Source organism: Panthera uncia, assembly GCF_023721935.1.
Source record: "Panthera uncia isolate 11264 chromosome C1 unlocalized genomic scaffold, Puncia_PCG_1.0 HiC_scaffold_3, whole genome shotgun sequence".
NCBI lineage: Eukaryota > Metazoa > Chordata > Mammalia > Carnivora > Felidae > Panthera > Panthera uncia.
The window spans coordinates 67,055,314-67,073,425 of NW_026057584.1; the positions used below are offsets into that span (position 1 = coordinate 67,055,314).

Consider the following 18,112-nt stretch of genomic DNA (forward strand, 5'->3'; position numbering starts at 1 on the left):
TGTTCTTAGAAACTTCATTTTTAATTGGGTACAAAGATTATTTAAAATAGCCACTAGTGGCAGAAGGCCACTTACCAGAAGATGATGGGGTCTCCAACAGATTGTCTTCCTATGAAATAAGTCCACCACTAGCTGGCCATAGTAGCACCCTCTACCTTAAAAGAACTTACACCCAGGGGTAGACTTTCTTTTCTAAAAGAAAAACTGAAAAACTGTGTGGCTTTTAATTCAGATAGATAATGAAGACTTTCCCACAATTTATGAACTGCTTTGCTAGTATAGCTAGCATTAAGTGGGGATGTGTGTGTGGCTACAAAAGTCCTATTTTAGTAGGCTAAGAACTGATAAAGATGCTTCATCAAATGAAGCAATTGTAGAGGATAGGGGAAAGGCTGAGCAACTTCTCTCGAGGGCTAAGAAAATAGGGCACTATAGAAGTGGAGAAAGGAGTCTTGGTTAACACCCTTTGATATGGGATGAGTCACCAAGAGGATGTACTGTAGCAGTGATGGAGAATCACAGTAGGTTAAGTCTTTAGGAGACCTAGAGCTCAGCTTTGAGTCATCTCCAGATGAGGTAACTCCAGAATGCTAGTTCTTTCAGCATCCAGGAAGAAGCAAATATAATTCTTTCTAAAGGAAGCTACTAGCATCATTCCATGCCTTCAATTATTTCTACCAGTTCTTGTGCAAATCAATGTCAGGAAAGCAATACAAGTAAATAACCAGGTGCACAAAGAGACAATAAGGCATGAATAAAATATAACAGAAATAGCACACAATAGGGAAACACAGGGGCTTCAAATATTGGCATTATCAAATACATATTCGAAATAACACCTATTATTTTCAAGGAGATAAAAGACAAGATTGAGAATTTCATTGGGTATTTAGACACTAAAAATAGAATAACCAAAATTATGTATGAATGGGTGAGTTCATTAATATCTTGGACTCAGCTGTCAGGAAAAAAATACTTAGAATAAAGTACAGGGAAATAAAAATGTTGGTAATACATAAAAGATCAAGACAGCACAATGATAAGGTCTAAGATATGTACAATTATAATACCAGAAAGGGAGAAAAGCAAGAAAGGGGAAGAAGCACTTTTTAAAGAGAGAATGTCTGGAAACATTTTCAAATTGACAAAAAAATATTATGTCACAAATTCAAGACCACTTACAAATTGCAAGAGAAATAAATAAAAAAAAATCCTTGTCTAAGTACATCACAGTGAAATTGCTGAAAACCAAGAATAAAAGAAAATCTTAAGAGTAATGGGGAGGGTGGGTAGAAGTCACATTACTTTTAAAATAACTGACAATTCAACTGAGTTGATTTCTCAATATAAATAATTAAGCTGGAGCAATGGAAGGATACATTCAAAGTGCTGTAAGAAAGTAGGCCAACCAAGAATTCTATAGCCAACATGACATACTTTAAATAGGAAGGTGAGCAGAAAAGAATATTAAACAAATCCTATGCTTCTTCATAATAAAAACACTCAAAGACTAGGACTGGAAGTGAACTTTTTCAAGTGATAAAAGGCACTTATGACAACCAACAGCTAACATCATACTTAAGGCTAAAAGACTGAACATTTCCCACTTAAGATGATAAACAAGACAAGAATATTTGTCCTCACTACTTCTATTCAACATTATACTAGAAGTTCTAGTCAGGACAATTAAATAAAAGAAAAAACAGAAGAAGAAGAAGAGGAAGAAGAAGAGGCATGAAAAGGAGAGGAAGAGGAAGAGGAAGAAAAAAGAGCAAAGGAAATGAAAGAAAAGAAAAGAGAGACAAGAGGAAGAAAGACAAAATAAAAGGTACTCAGATTGGAAATGGAGAACTAAAGCTAGCTGTATTTGTAAATGACATGAACTTATATACGGAAAATCCTAAGGAACCCACTAAGAACAACAACGAAAACACCCCAAAACTATTAGAACTAATAAATGAGTTTCACGAGGTTGCAGGATACCAGATCAATATACAAAAATTAATTTATATAAATTAATTTATAAAAACTAGGAATGAAAAATCCAAAAATGAAATGAAGAAAATAATTCCATTTACATTTAGCAACAAAAAGACAAAGTGCTGAGTAATAAATTCAAGAAAAGTCATATAGCATTTATAATTGGAAAACTATAAAACATGGTTGTAAGAAACCAAAGAAGACCTAAACAAATGGAAAGATAGCTCATGTTCATGGACTGAAAGACTTAATATTACCTTTTAAGAAGATAATACTCCCCAAATTGAACCAGAGATTCAGTGCAATCCCTATGAAGACCTCAGCTGTCTCCTTTGTAGAAACTGACAAGCTGATTGTAAAATTCAAGAGGAAATTCAAGGGACACAGAGTAGCTTAAAAAATCTTTAAGAAAAAGAACAAGTTTGGAGGACTTACAATTCCCAATTTCAAAACTTACTACAAATCTACAATAATGAAAACCATGTAGTAGTGGCATAAGAAAAACTTGTAGAACAATGAAATAGAACTGAAAGTCCAGAAATAAGCCCTCATATTCATGATCAATTAATTTTTGACAGGAATCCCAAGACAGTTCAAGGAAAAAAATTAGTCTTTTCAATAAATAATGCTGGAAACAACTGGATATACTAATGTAAAATCATAAAGTTGGACTCCTTTCTCATGTCATATGTAACATGTATTATAGACTTAAATATAAAGGCAAGAACTCTATAACTCTTAGAAGAAAATGTAAGAATACATCTTTGTGACCTTGGTCTCCTTACATATGACACCAAAGGAACATGTATCACAAGAAAAAAATAAAATTAAAAACTTTGTGATTCAAAGACATCATCAAAAAAGTAAAAAGTCACAAAATGGAAGAAAATACTTGCAAATCATAAATATAACAAACTTGTATGCAGAATATGTAAATTTTTTTTATAACTGGATAATAAAAAGACGAATAATTCAATTCAAAAGTGGGGAAAGGATCTGAATAGGCATATCACCAATGAAGATATACAAATAGGTAGTAGGCACATGAAAGGATATTCAACATTGTTAGCCCTCTGGGAAATGCAAATCCCAAACCATAATGAGGTATTATGTGCTGCCCATTGGAATGGCTATACTGAAAAGACTGATGATAACAAGTGTTAGAATGGGGAAAAAAAAATGGAACCCTTGTACATTCTTGGTATGAAAGTAAAGTGGTACAGACAGTTTGGAAAATATTCTGGCAGTTCCTCAAGTGATTACACATGGAGTTATCATATGGCTCTGCAGTTACAAAGAGAAATGAAAACATACATCCACACAAAAACTTGTACACAAATATTCATTGTGGCACTATTCACAATAGTCAAAAAGTGAAAAAATCCAAATATCAATCAACTGATTAATGGATAAATAAAATGTACCTACATATGATAGAACATTATTCCTCAATTAAAAAGGAATGGAGTACTGATACATGTTCCCAGATGTATGAACCCTGAAAACTTATGCTAAGTGAATGAAGCCAGTCATAAAAGACCACATATGGTATGATTCCTTTTATATGAAATGTTCAGAGTAAAAAATCTATAGAGACAAAAAGAATAGTGATTCCCTGGGATGCATGGGTAAAATGCAGAGTGACTGCTAATGGGTATGGGTTTCTTTTTGGGGTTGATAAAAATGTTCTCAACTTGACTATAATGTTGGTTGCACAGATCTTTGTATATATTAAAAGGCATTGAATTGTACTTTGAAGTGGTAAATTATATGGTATATGAACTGTATTCCAACATAGTTGTTATATGTAGAAAAGGGAAGGTGAAGTAAAAACATTTTCAGACAAACAAACAGATAATCACCAACAGACTCATCAGTAGAAGAAATTGTAGGTTATAGTTTGATGATTTCAGATAGAATGCAGACCCAACAATAAGGTAAATATATGAGTAAAAACAAATGAGTATTGACTGTGTCAAATAATGTTAATGATGCCCTATGGAGACACAAAGCAGATGAATACAGGCAGAGATTTGTATACAAAACAGTGGCATAAAAGTTGAGAGGAGGGTAAATAGAGATAAATTGTTCTAAGATCCTTACATTGTCTGGAAAGATTACAAAATGAAATAAATATATTTTGGTAAATTAAGGCTATATGTTGTAACCTCTGATACAATCACTAAAAGAATATCAAAAATGTACATTACTTCCAACTTAATAAAGCAGGAAACAGTATACTCAAGCTGGGTAATTTGAAGCGAGTTTAATAAAAGGAGCGCCTTATAAAGATGTGAACAAGTTTAAACAAAACAAAATACAACAAAAGGAGATAGCACAGAACCCCATTGTGTCAAGAACTGTGAAGAGTCTGAGAATTTACTTGACCAACTTGCAAGGTGAAAAATTATTCTACTGTAGTTTCAAGGATGCTGGCTGAAGGCACAAGATTCCTGGGTCAGAGACAAAGGACAGTTTGTTACTCACAACAGTAGCAGTAGCCAGAGTATCAGCATTTGCACAGTTCTCCCAGCCTGAAATTTCCATATGATCCTGTGAAGAGGGTCAGGTAACACCTTCAAAAGCAGTAGACTGCATGCAGGAGAGCAACTGTGCAACTTGGTAGATAAGGAAAAAAGAGAACAAATCTCCTGCTGGTGCCTTCCATTGAACAAAACCAACCAGAAGTCAGAAAGCAAGGAAGCACCTTTAAGTCTTCCATAAAACTGACCTTCCTACAGCCCAGGGCAGGTGGAAAAGGATGGAAGTGGATCTGATGGGATGGAGAAACAGAGGGGAAAAGATGAACTAATATGCAATAGTCTAAAACAAGATAAGTGAACAGGGGTAAAGGGGCACAGAAATGGTTAGATAAGGAGCTAGCACTCAATGGGATAGGGATTTAACTCAAAATGTTTAAATGTTTCAATTAAGAGCAATGACCATGTGATTGGATAAAAACCAAATGAACAAAAAGTCCTAATCATACGTTATTTACAAAAGACACTTTTAAAACATGGAAGTTAAAAAAATGTTGACACAAAGTATGGGGAAACGATGTACCATAAAGCATCAGCCAAACTGTATTAACATCAGATGAAGACTTGAAGGCAGAAAAGTTACTAGAGGTGAAGGAGCCCATCTCAAAATATTAATTGCTTTGATTTACCAAGAAGGTCTAATCATTCTAAATTTGCAAAATAACATATGAAAACTAACTTCTAAAAATACAGACTTAAAACATAGCAACAATAGCACGTACATAGTAAAAATAAATTTAAAAATTCACAATCAGAATTGGGAAATTGTAGTATAACATCTCTCAGAAAAGGACAGAACAAACAAATAAAAAATCAGTACAAAAACAGAGAATCTAAACAACATGGCTGACACGTTTGAGCTGACATGATATATATATGTGTATATACATGTATATATATACATGTATATACATGTATAGATATATACATATATAACACATATATATGTATATATCTATACATGTATATAACACACATATATATACATGTATATAACACATATATATAACGTATACATACACACACACACACACACACACACACACAAATCCAAGAACTGCAGAAAACACCTTCTCAATCATACACAAAATATTGACCATATGCTGAGCCATAAAGCAAGTTTCAACAAATTTCAAAGGATTGAAATTGTATAGAGTATATTCTGTGACAAGGTAATTAAACTATATTAGAAAAAAAAAACCAAAATAAAAAGATATCTAGTAAAATCTCTACCACAATGGAAATATAAACATTTTGAACTGAATAATAATGAAAATATAGCTGAGTAAAGTTTCAGAGATAACAACCATGGCATACCTAGAAGGAAATATGTCTTTAAACATGAATATAAAAAATATGAAAAGCTAAACATCAATGATGTTTACACATCAATGTCAAAAATTTAGAGAAAAAAACAAGAACAGCCAAAGAAACCAAAGAAAGTAGAAGGAGGAACATAGGAAAGATAAAAATAGAGATAAACAATTGTATTGCTTATATTGCTTATTTTTATTCGACATTGTTTTTTTATAGAGCACAAACAAACAATAAGATTATTCCTGAAAAGCTTTGAAATTGATAAATTCTAGTCTATATAATCAAGGAAAAAACAAAGAGAAGGCACAAATATTCAATGTTAGGAATAAGGAATAGGGAAAAACAATAAATCTTTTAAGTATTAGAAAGTTAAAAGGAAAATATGAACAATTTTCTGCTATAATATTTGAAAATTTAGATGAACAAGATAGATTCATAGAAAATACTACTTGTCAAAATCAACACTAGAAGTAAAACGAATTCAGAATAGCCTTGTAAATATTAAAGATGTTGAGTCATTTATTAAAAATTTTCCCACAAAGGAAACCACAGGGTCACATGGCTTTCAAGTAAATTATATCAATAATAAATGAACAAATAACACCAATGTTATATTCACTCTTTATAAAGAAAGAAAAACAAAAAGCATTTCTTATCTCTGAGGTCATCACAACCCTATACCAGCACCTCATAAGAACATGAGAAAAGAAAAGTACAGACCAACCTGACTCATGAACATAGTTGCAAAAACTGTAAACAAAATATCAGCAAACATCAAAAGTATGTAAGCAAGAATGAATAAGGTTTATTCTATGAATATAAATTTAGTTTATAATTTAAAAAACATAATTAATAGAACCAAGGAGGTTCTATTCCAAGGAGGAAAACCATCAATACAGTAGATGCAGAAAAGCTGTTTCATAATATTCAATATCCACTCTTGATAAAAAATTTTTTAGCAAAAACCAATATGAGGGAGCCTTCCTCCTTTATCTGATAAAGGATATCTATGACAAAAGTATGACAATATTTTATGTAATATCTACTCCTTTGAGATCAAGAGTAAAATTAAAATCTATGCTATCACCACTCATTTTCAACATTGTATTCAAATTCCTAAGCAATGTGGTAAGGCTAGAAAAAGACATAAAAGATATGAAAATTAGAAAGACATAAATAAAATTGTCATTATTCATAAATAATATATGGGCATGTATATTGAAAACCTAAAAATGTTTTCAATTAAATTTTTAAAACTAACGCATGAAAGTAATTATATGGATAAAAAGATCAATACACAGAAATCAGTTGTTTTTCTCATCGCAACAAATCATAGAAAATTAAATTTAAAAAAGGCATCCAAATTAATAAAAATATCAAATATCTAAGAACACGTCTAACAGTATGTGCAAAGTATCTATGCAGAAAAACAAAACATCATTGAAACAAATTAAAGGTATAACCAAATGGAAAGACACAAATTTCATGGCTTGAGAACATTAGTCTCATAAAAATAGTATTTCTCTCTAAACCAATTTACAGATTTATTGCAATCCAATCAAAATCCCTGTAGCTCTTTGTAAAACTTGTAAAGATAATTCTAAAGTTAATAAATTGAGAAGCAAAATACAATTCCTTGCTTTCCTGAAAATTAAGAGGTTTTGTAAATTGTAGTAATTAAGGCAATGAGATTTTGGCATAAATATTGACAAATAAATCAGTGAAGTAGAAGAGAAGGCCCAGAAAAGATCCATGGATAAGTGGACAATTAAATTATGACACAAGAGGCATTGGAAATTTGTGAGGACCGGATAATCCTTTCAATGAATGAAGCTGTAAAAATTACCTGTTTATACAGAAAAAAATAAAACCATCTTTACACCTTCACACTTTCATACCCTAGGATAAAAATAGCTGTCTCGGTGGATCACAGATTTAAATGTGAAAGGCAAAGCAATAAATTTCTGGAATATATACAGAAAAATTCTAACAGGATATAAACATATAATCATAAAAATTGGCTATATTATACTTAAGAACTTCAATTTGTCAAAAGATACCATTAAGAGGTATAAGATATAAGACACAGAATGGAGGAATACACTTACAAAACATAACAAAGAGCTGGTAACTAGAATATATGAAGAGCTTTTGTAAAAGAATAAGAAACAGACAACAACATAAAAATGGGCAGGAGCGGGGCACTGGATGGCTGGCTCGGTCAGTTAAACATCTGACTCTTGATTTCAGCTCAGGTCATGATCTCACAATTCATGAGATTGAGTCTCGAGTTGGGCTCTGTGCTGACAGTGTGGAGGGTGCTTGAAATTCTCTCCTCCCTCTCTCTCTGCCCCTTCCTGGTGTGTGTACTCTCTCTCTCTATCTCAAAATAAAAAATAAAATAAAGTAAATAAAACTTAAAAAAAATGGGCAGGAGACTTGAATTGGTACTTATGGACAGAGGATGTCCAAATGGCAAATAATCACCTGAAAAAAGTACTCAACCTCATCATTCATCAAGAAAGGTCAAATTTCACCATGACCTACAGCTATATACTCAACTAGAATGTCTACTGTGAAAATTCTAATCATATTCCAATCCTCAAGGATGTGAAGAACTGGGGAAATTTATGCGTTGCTGCTGGTGGTGAAGTTGGCACAATTAATCTGAGAAACCGTCAGTATCTACTAAAGCTGAACACACACATACCATGACCTCACAATGACACACCAGCATATATACCGTCCTGAAATGCATACACATGTGCATCAAGAGTTGGATACAAAAGATACATTGCAGCGGCATTAATAATAGTCAAAAGCTGGAAATAGTCCAAATGCTTATCAGTATGGAATCAGGTATGGAATGGATAAATAAACTGTGGTATTTACATGCAGGAATGTAAATAGAAGAATTTCACAGAAGAATGAAAGAGCCACAGCTACTTGAAAAAGAACGTTGTGAATAATACCTTAAGAGAACCCAGTCAAGCATGAAAGGGTCATACAATATGATTCCATTTATATAAAGGTCAAAAACAGACAACCTACTTTATTGTGCTTCGGGGTGGATACTTACGGTTAAACTAGGAGTTGATTACCATGAAAATCTGATAGCAGGGAGGGGCTTTTAGAGAACTGACAAGGCAATTCATGACCTGACATTAGTGTTTGCCTTGTGATCAGTCATCATACAATTTTGTCTTTGAGCTTCTTTTCTGTATGTATGTTATCTTTCCCGCCATAAAGGCCTCAGAAGTTTGATTTGATGAATAAGGGAGAGAGTAAAGCAAGGATGACACATTTTCCTTGAAGGGTAGAAAGGCTAGGATCCTTAGGGAGAGACAGGAAAGGGAGGTGCAAAGGGACAGACAAGACTCACAGTCAGGGAGGGGCCCAGGAGACAAACTGCTTCCTTTGCAATTTTACAGGCTCAAGTCAAAAAGGACAGCAGCCACTCAGGGGAGGATTTGCTTTTTGGTCCCAAGGTATCTGCTTTGCTGTTTCAGAAATCTTGGTACCAACATATCTGCCTCTTGTTTCAGAAATATTTGTCAGTTATGGGAAGCAAAATCTCCTCTTTAAACTTCCCTTTTGACTAAAAAAAAATGCCTCTGTATTCTCTCAGGCTGTACTAGGTCTGATAGTTTTCTGCTTTTATATTGCACAGTTCTTTATTTAGAATCATTTTTTTTGTAAACCTCTTTGATAGAAAAACTTGTTCTTTTGTTGGCTTGCTTCAAAAATGTGAATGAGCTAATTCTAATACTTCTTGGTACAGAGCCTCAAGGTATCTAGGAGTAAATTCAGTATTTTATACCAACCTATGAGACACAACTATTTAGGTTCGCATTCCTCAGAGACTTGTTCTTTTTGTTCTTGCCCCTAATGATTGCAGGTATTATAATTTTTGCCATGGGGATTAGAGAAGGCGCATAAAACCTGCAAATGGATACTCCCTAGATTTTCACTAGATGAGAAAATGCCCAGAGAGGGGAGACACAATTGAGATCTCATTCCAACAAATGAACACTCTTCCTTAAGGTTAAACATTTATACTGGGAAGTAGAGCAGGATACACTATTGGGAAATAGTATTTCTAGTGATTCCAAAGGTATAAAGTTTCCACCTAACCTTTTCTCTCACAAAAAAGACAGCTTGCGTGTGTGTGTGTGTGTGTGTGTGTGTGTGTGTGTGCGCGCGCGTGCACGTGAGAGAGAGAGAAAGAGAGAGCTGTTGGAAGTAGGGCAGGAATAAACTCCAACCACTGATTCACCCTCCTGTTAGATGCTCAAAGTATACCATTTTAGAGGAGAAATGGCTGCCTGTAAGAGTTTTGGATGAATATAATGATGATGATGAAGAAGGAAGAGGAGGTGAATGAGGAGGAGACACAGGAGAAGGAGATGAAAAGAAAAAAAAAATTATGGCTTTTTAAAAACTTTATTTAGAGGCGCCTGGGTGGTTCAGTCGGTTGAGCGTCCGACTTCCCGGTTTGTGAGTTTGAGCCCCTGGTCCAGCTCTGTGCTGACAGCTTGGAGCCTGGAGCCTGCTTCAACTTCTGTGTCTACTTCGATCTCTGCCCCTCCCCCACTCATAACCGCGTGCTTTCTCTCTCTCAAAAATAAATAAACATTAAATTTTTTTTAAAAAAAGTTTATTTTTGAGAGAGCGAGCGTGTGCGCGCGGGTGGTGGGGAGGGGCAGAGAGAGACCAGGAGACACAGCATCTGAAGCAGGTTCCAGGCTCTGAGCTGTCAGCCCAGAGCCCAACTCAGGGCTTGAGCCCGCTAACCATGAGATCATGACCCAAGCCAAAGTCCAACGCTTAACTGACTGAGCCACCCAGGTACTCCTTTTAAATGTATTTAGTTCAAGTTATCTTCAAATACATAACCTCTTTAAAAAAATTTTTTTTTCAGGTTTATTTTTGAGAAAGAGAGAGCACGTGCACCTGCCTGAGTGGGACAGGAGCAGAGAGAGGGAGACAGAGGATCCAAAGTGGGCTCTGTGCTGGCAGATGAGAGCCTGATCTGAACTCACAAACGGCGAGATCATGACCAGAGCTGAAGTCGGATGCTTAACCCACTGAGCCACCCAGGTGCCCCCATAACCTCTTTTTTATTTTGCTGGAATGTCCTCAATATATCTGTTTCTTTTACATGAAACTCTTTTAAAACCCATACATAGAATCCAGACCATATTCAGGAGGAACTGGATGTGAGTTAGGGCTTTACCTGGCACACAGCATCAATACATGTTAGCTTTCGTCATGATTAGTATTATTAATTTTATCCCTCAGGAGACTAACGTTTTGTTCTTGCATGGCTATTGCATTGTATATAATATCCTGGAGACCACACTCACTTCTGTGACTAATATAAATACTGCTCTTTATTGGGTCTTAATTTTGACATCAGAAAAATGAAGAACTTGGATTCCATAAGCTCTTCGACTCAAAGATTTCCTGCCTCCACAGAGTACTCCGGGTTTCCTCACAAGCTGGGAGTTAGTGATCCCTGGCTGTTAGCAGTGGTTGGTGTTATGGTGCGTGTGTGTGTGTGTGTGTGTGTGTGTGTGTGTGTATGGAGGAGAGGGTTTTGCCCACTTCTTCAGGAGGCAGTGTTTGCCTTTCCCTGGGCAGGGGTTGTGGAGGTTAAGAAAACCTGGTGAAACAAATGCCAGGGATAGATGTTACCTAATTTGGTCAAAGAACAAAGAGTGTGTAAAACATTTGGAAATCCTCAACAGTGCATTGGGATGGTGGAATTTACGGGAAGGACAGAAATAGAGCAGCACCCAGAATTTCAGAATAGGATTGCTAAATTTCAGAGGGTGAGCCTAATGTAATTACAATAGTCCACCCTTAATGGCAGAAATATGTTTCAAGACTTCCAGTGGATACCTGAAATCACGGGTAATACCACCATGAATCACCTATACTCATTAGGTATATAATATAATGTATTATATTTAAAATATAAATATATATATTATGTATTATACATTATATACATATATGTATGTTATATAATACATATTATATGCATATATTATACACTGTATATACTGTTTTTTCCTATACATACATACTGATGACAAATTTTAATTTATAAATTAGGCACAGTAAGAGAATAGCAATCATAACTAATAATAAAATAGAACGATTATAACAATATACTATAATAAAGGTTATGTAAATGTAGCCTCTCTCAAAATATCTTATTGTACTGTATTCACCCTTCTTCCTGTGATGATGCGAGATGTTAAAATGCCTACCTGACGAGATGAAGCGAGGTGAATGAGCGTTGAGAGGAAGCTACTTTCTGACTCTATCACAAAAGGATGGTCATCTATTCTAGAGGGAGGCTGCCCACAGGTAACTGAAAGGAAGGAAAGCTAAATCACAGAAGGGGGCACTACTGTACCATTTCGCATAGTCTGGGTTTTTGAGAAGGGATCTTCTGAGTTCGAAGCTTAACTGCACCGATTTTTAGCGTTATGTTGCACAAGCTATTGAGCCCCACTTTCCTTACCTGTAAAATGGGGTAAACATCGAATTCGTGAAGCTGTCGCGAAGGTGGACTAGGACAAGGCAGAGGGGAGACTCAGAAACCGAGGGCTGCTCTTATTAAAAGAAAATTAATATTTTTTTCTAATTCCCAAGACACCCTCAAGATTATCCATGCCTTACTAAGAATTCTCAAACACCTCAGTAGTTTCCTTTGCTGCGCCGACTGTACTCTCTGCTCCCTCAGCCACCCCTCTCCCCCCGCCCCGTCTAGGGCTGCAGGAGTGGAAGACAGGCACGTGGGGGAAGGACTGGGGCAAACCTAGCCCCATGGCCCCTGGCCTCCTGGCACGGTGGGGCCTGTCATGGCGGCCCAGCTACAGCTTAGGTGATCTCAGAGCAGGAAGAAAGGAAGGGTCTGGGGGTCAGCGCCTCCCAGACCCCGGCCCCGCCTGCGCTCCGCCGGGCAAGCCCCGCGGGAGCGCCGGCTCACATGGGTCCCCGCCTCCAGCGGCGCGGGCCCGCCCTGACCCTGGGCTCAGCCTCGCGCTCGGGCGCCCACCTGGGGAGGTGGCGGCCGGGCCTCGCGCGCGGGCAGCCGAGGGCCGAGTGCGGGCCGCGGGACCTCCGCCAGCGCCCCGGAGCGTCCCGGACCGGGTGCCGGGCCCGCCCGGCGCCCGGCGCCCTCCCCGCCCCCTCCGCGCCTCGCCCCGCCGCCCGCGGCCCCCACCCATCGGCCGCTCCTCCCCTCTCCCCACCCTCCTCCTCCGCCCCCTCCCCTCCCCCGCCGCCTCGCCGACTGCTCGGCCGCGCGTCTGAGCCGCCCGGGCCCGGAGCGCAGGCGGCGAGGCCACCGCACCTGCAGCGCGCTCGGGCTGCCAAGCAGCCGCCTCGCCTCCCGCCGCCCGGCCTCCCTCTCCCCCAGCGCCGGGTCTCCCGTGACACCCGAGACCCCCGGCCGACGACAATGACCACTTCCCTGCAAGATGGGCAGAGCGCCGCGGGTAGGGCGGCTGCCCGGGACTCGCCGCTGACCGCCCAGGTGTGCGGCGCTGCCCAGGGGAGGGGCGACGCCCGCGACCTGGCGCCTGCCCCCTGGTTGCAAGCGCGGGCGCTCCTGCCCCCTCCGGACGGGACCCGCGGCTGTGCTGCAGACAGGTAGGCAGCCCTCCGAGGGCGCGGGGGAGTGTCCTGGGTTGGCAGCCGGCGAGGGGCTGAGGAGGCGGTCCTAGGGGGTGAGCCATGTGCCCAGAGCTGGGCCAAGTTTGTGAAAGTCTCTGAAGACAATTCCCTTTAAGCTGGCTTCTACCGGCTCGGCAGGACATTGCGATCTCCCAGCGCCTTATAAATAGCATCACCGTTTCATTGAGAGCTCCTGGTCTCTCTCACCTCTGCCCATCGGTGTGAACTAGGAGGCCAGGCTGGCCACCCCACTTCCTTTCTTCGTGGCCCTGCACTGAAAGCAAAACAAACACACAAACAAACAAACCCCTAATCCTTTTTATTTTATATGTTTAAAAAATCGGAGCATAAATGAATTCACCTCCCACATAGAATCTTACAGCGACCCTGGAGAGGCAAAGCACGGATTGACATTTGAGCAGTCTTGCTGTTCAGCAGGAAAGAATAGAGGCTTTAAAAGGTTTCCCAATCTCCATAGCATTCAGCACTAAGTGCCTTTAGAGTTCACAGTTTTGCACATACTTTAGGAAAGAAAAAGACTGCAACAATACAAAAATCTGTAGTCCTTTATATTCATACATTTAAATGGTACTTCTCCCCCCAGATTTTCAAAGTGCTTCAACTTCACTGAAGTTAAAATTACTCCGCAGTGGACTAGAGTACATTTATACTAGCAAGTTCTATTCACTTACCTCTTCAAAAACACTGCCTTGCGGTTTAGTATCTATAAGCACTTGAAAAATCAACAGACTGTGTGTGGGCAACATTGTGAATGAAATTTGAAGTGAGATGAACCACAGCTATAATTAATAAACCATAACTTCCAAAAGTGATTAGTGAAATAGCATAGGGATGAATTCACTAAATGTTTGTAGACTTGGTCAATTTAATGGATGCATAAAAATGTCTAACTTCTCAGGATGGTTTTTGCATCAATAATTATATAGTATTTCAGCCTCAGGAAAATTATCAAAAGTGCTGGAAATAGGCTTTCTATGCCTGGTAATTTTTTTTTAAGGCCAAAAAAAAAAAAAAAAAAGATAGGAATACTATAGAAAATTCATTTATATCAATTAACATATTTTATTTTGACCCACAGAAAGTACATCACAGATCTTTGCTGTACATTTTATATAATATTAGTGTTATCACAGAGTGGTACATGTTGGCCTTAACTTCTTAATCCTGTCAGCAATTAAATTTTACATTCATTCCGCTTTATGTAAATTACATCCTATGTTCTCTTGGTGTAGGAGAAAAAAGAAAGATCTTGATGTTCTGGAAATGCCATCTATTCCAAACCCTTTTCCTGAGCTATGCTGTTCTCCATTTACATCTGTGTTGTCAGCAGGCCTGTTTCCCAAAGCAAATTCAAGGAAAAAACAGGTATGCATTTTAAAATGTTTAATTCAAAAATCTTAGGAGCTCTAAATCCATACAGTTTTTAAGGTATTCAGTAATTTGTAATATTAACAAAGGATTAGTATGGTCTATTTTAAATGACTATTGGCTGACAAAGTTTTTGGCATCATTTTCCTTTAAGGCCTTAGTTTTCACAGCTATATAATGGGAATGTTAAAAGTTACCTACTAAGCTTTTAGGATGGGTTAAATGAGAGAATATATATAAAGTACAGAGTCTGGGAGCTGTTATTATTTACAGGGTAGCTGGGGAGAGTTATATATGATAATAGATTATCAATTTTTAGTCAAATTGGAGGAAGGCAATGGTATTGGGGTAAGAAACAGATTGGTTGATTTCTTTAATACCTTCCATAATCTTCCAATTTGCAACCCATGCAACCTCACTTACTAAAGGAGAGTGGGATAGTGAATCTGTGGACTCCTCAGTGAACCAGTGAACTCCTCAGTTTGGAGGCTTCTGGGTGCATAAGGCAGATGATGACTTCTTAGTGATAATTAGACGATGGACTTTATTTTTTATTTACTTATTTATTTTAATGTTTGTTTATTTTTGAGAGAGAGAGACACACACAGAGCACGAGCAGGGGAGGGGCAGAGAGAGAAGGAGATGCAGAATCCAAAGCAGGCTCTAGGCTCTGAGCTGTCAGCACAGAGCCCTACGCAGGGCTCGAACCCAAGAACGACACTGGACCTTAGTCGGACGCTTAACCGATTGAACCACCCAGGCGCCCCAGAAGATGGACTTTATTTTATATGATTTTGCTTTCCTTTTTAGTTTCTAGTTTGAGACTGACTTAGGCAAATTAGATTTCCAGGACCAAACAACTATGGAGAGAGATCCTTAATGACTATACATTTGGAAAAAAAAAAAATCAATGTTTCCTAGAATAATCCCGTCTCTTCTTAATATACTCCCTCCCAATTTTGAATTAGCAAAACAAAGAGAGGTTTCACTAGGCAAAATGTACCTTGTTCTTGCGAGGATAGAAGCAATAAATTTAAACAGTCAGATGTTTGCAGTGAGGAGACGGATAGTAAGTGGGGAAAAGACAGTTGACCATTTCCCTGCATCTGTTGTTCTCTTTCCTTTTTTTCTGCACTTTTACTTCCTGTGATGGGTTCAGTAATGCATGTTTACAGTTTTAGGAGTGGAGGAAATACCCTAGGAAATAGATGAGCTCTTGATAACATAAAGTGATAATAGAGACAGTATGGAAGCTTTCCATGGACTGTTGGGTTTTGATGGAAGTCTGGTATAACAAGGCATATATATATATATATATATATATATATATATATATATATATAAATTTTTTTTTTTTGATGGGGGCGGTTTGAAGTTTAATTGGTGCATGTGCTTTTTGGAAAAGGACTGGAGAAAGTGGGAGTAAATATTCCCGGAGCAGAGGTATGTTCTCAATTAGAGACTTTGATGGGGGAGGCAAGTCCTTAAGTGGGCGGGACTGTGACTTTGGATGAGGAGATGAACACGGAGGAGATTCTCGAGAGCTTTATTATCAGGGTGAGTTTTAAAGTCAGAGCCCAAGAGAAAAACAGCCCCCCCCCCCGAAATGTCTGGGCCTTTTAAAAGCTTGGCTTTCAGGTCAGGATATAAGATCGGAAGATGGGTGATAGATTTGACCGTGTGTCGTGATGGTGGAAAAATTGATTCTGGATTGCCTGTGGGATCCAGAATGGGAAAAGGAAATGCCCGATGGTGACATAATAGTCAGCTAGGGAATTTGATAGGTTATTTCCCTATTAATAGAGGGCCCTCTGTGTTTCTTGCACCAATCTAGGCCCTGGGGGACTGAGCTAAGCAAAAATGCCATGCAAAGGGTGTTTACCATGATGGGGCTTGGATTTGAGGTTGGGTCATGACTTTGGAGTTGAACAGAAGAAGGGGAATAGAGAGGGAGAGGTCTGGGCTTACTCTCACTTTAATTTTGAGAATTAATGCTGGGAGAATGCCTGTGTCTGAGAGATGTTGATGGGGCAAAGTTTGTTTTGAATAAAGAGGAAATATATTAATAGAGGGAGAAAAAAAAGAGAGCATGGGTACAGGTGTTAGGGTCAGGTCAGGGTGTGCCCTAAGTATGCAGTTATCATTGTAGGGTAAGACATCTTGTCTTGGTGAATGACAACATTTTTTTGGATCAGGTTTAGCAAATTGCAAAATGGGAAAAGGGTGCTATGTGACTATTGACTCCGGCTGGTTTCCTGCTCTGGCCTTGTGTCCTGTTTCCACAGTGACCTTCTGAGAGAGCACTGCACCCACACAGACAGCTGTGCTGTTTCATGAACAGAGCGTTCTGGCCCGACTCCTGGAGACCAGTCCCAGAGAGGTGTTCCCACCTGAGAGGGGCCCAGCATGCTGATCTCTTCCTTTGCTCAAGGGTTGGGATCTCTCTGAAGAGAAGGATGTCCCAAAGTTGGGGAAGAGGAAGGTTTCTTTTTACATTCTTTTATGTTTTCCACCTACGCTTTGCATTTAAAACGGATCCTTTGTTTTTATTCCTTTGTATATGCTCAGTTCTTTGGACTGAGTGTTGCTTTGGGAACAGATGACTCTATGTCAGTAATTCCCCAAGCTCAGTATCTTTGTGACACACATTACCCTTTTACTAGATGGTATTTCTGGCCCGATTATCTCTGACCTTCACTTGAGGTGATGTAAATGACTGGATGTGGTAGGTTTCCATTGACTGTTATTTACGGTTGACACATTGCAGGAGCCCTGGTCTCTTCTCTTAATATTTTCTCTTTCATTTGTTTGGCTTACCCTTGCCAGTCATTTTAGCAATTCTTTTCTCCCTGTAGAAAAAGTGAAGGATTGCACTTGTTACTTACGAATAATTGACCAGAAAGTTTGAAAGAATCTAGACTAGAAATGTTAAATTTCATGTGGTCTTTCAAAACCAGAGTCAAAAATCATTTTACACACTATATATATACACATATATATATATGTGTGTGTGTATATATATATATATATATGTGTGTGTGTGTGTGTGTGTGTATACACATATATATGTGTATATATATGTGTGTGTGTGTGTACACATATATATATATACTCTTTTTTTTAACAATTTGAGACACCTACATAATGCATAAGTGGTAAAGTGTATTGAAGCCCAAATAGGATATGCTTTATCT

At 38.3% G+C, this 18,112-nt stretch overlaps 1 protein-coding gene across 2 annotated transcripts in view; it reads left to right on the top strand.

Moving 5' to 3' along the window:
* Positions 1–13,143: 13,143 nt before the first annotated feature.
* GRB14 (growth factor receptor bound protein 14) overlaps positions 13,144–18,112 on the top strand; it is a 116,138-nt gene continuing 111,169 nt past the window's right edge. For both annotated transcript variants that reach the window (XM_049615575.1, XM_049615576.1), the window contains exons 1-2: positions 13,144–13,505; positions 14,783–14,915. In XM_049615575.1, coding sequence (XP_049471532.1) covers positions 13,315–13,505; positions 14,783–14,915 — 324 coding nt within the window. In that variant the 5' untranslated portion in view covers positions 13,144–13,314. The remainder of the gene's footprint in view (positions 13,506–14,782; positions 14,916–18,112) is intronic.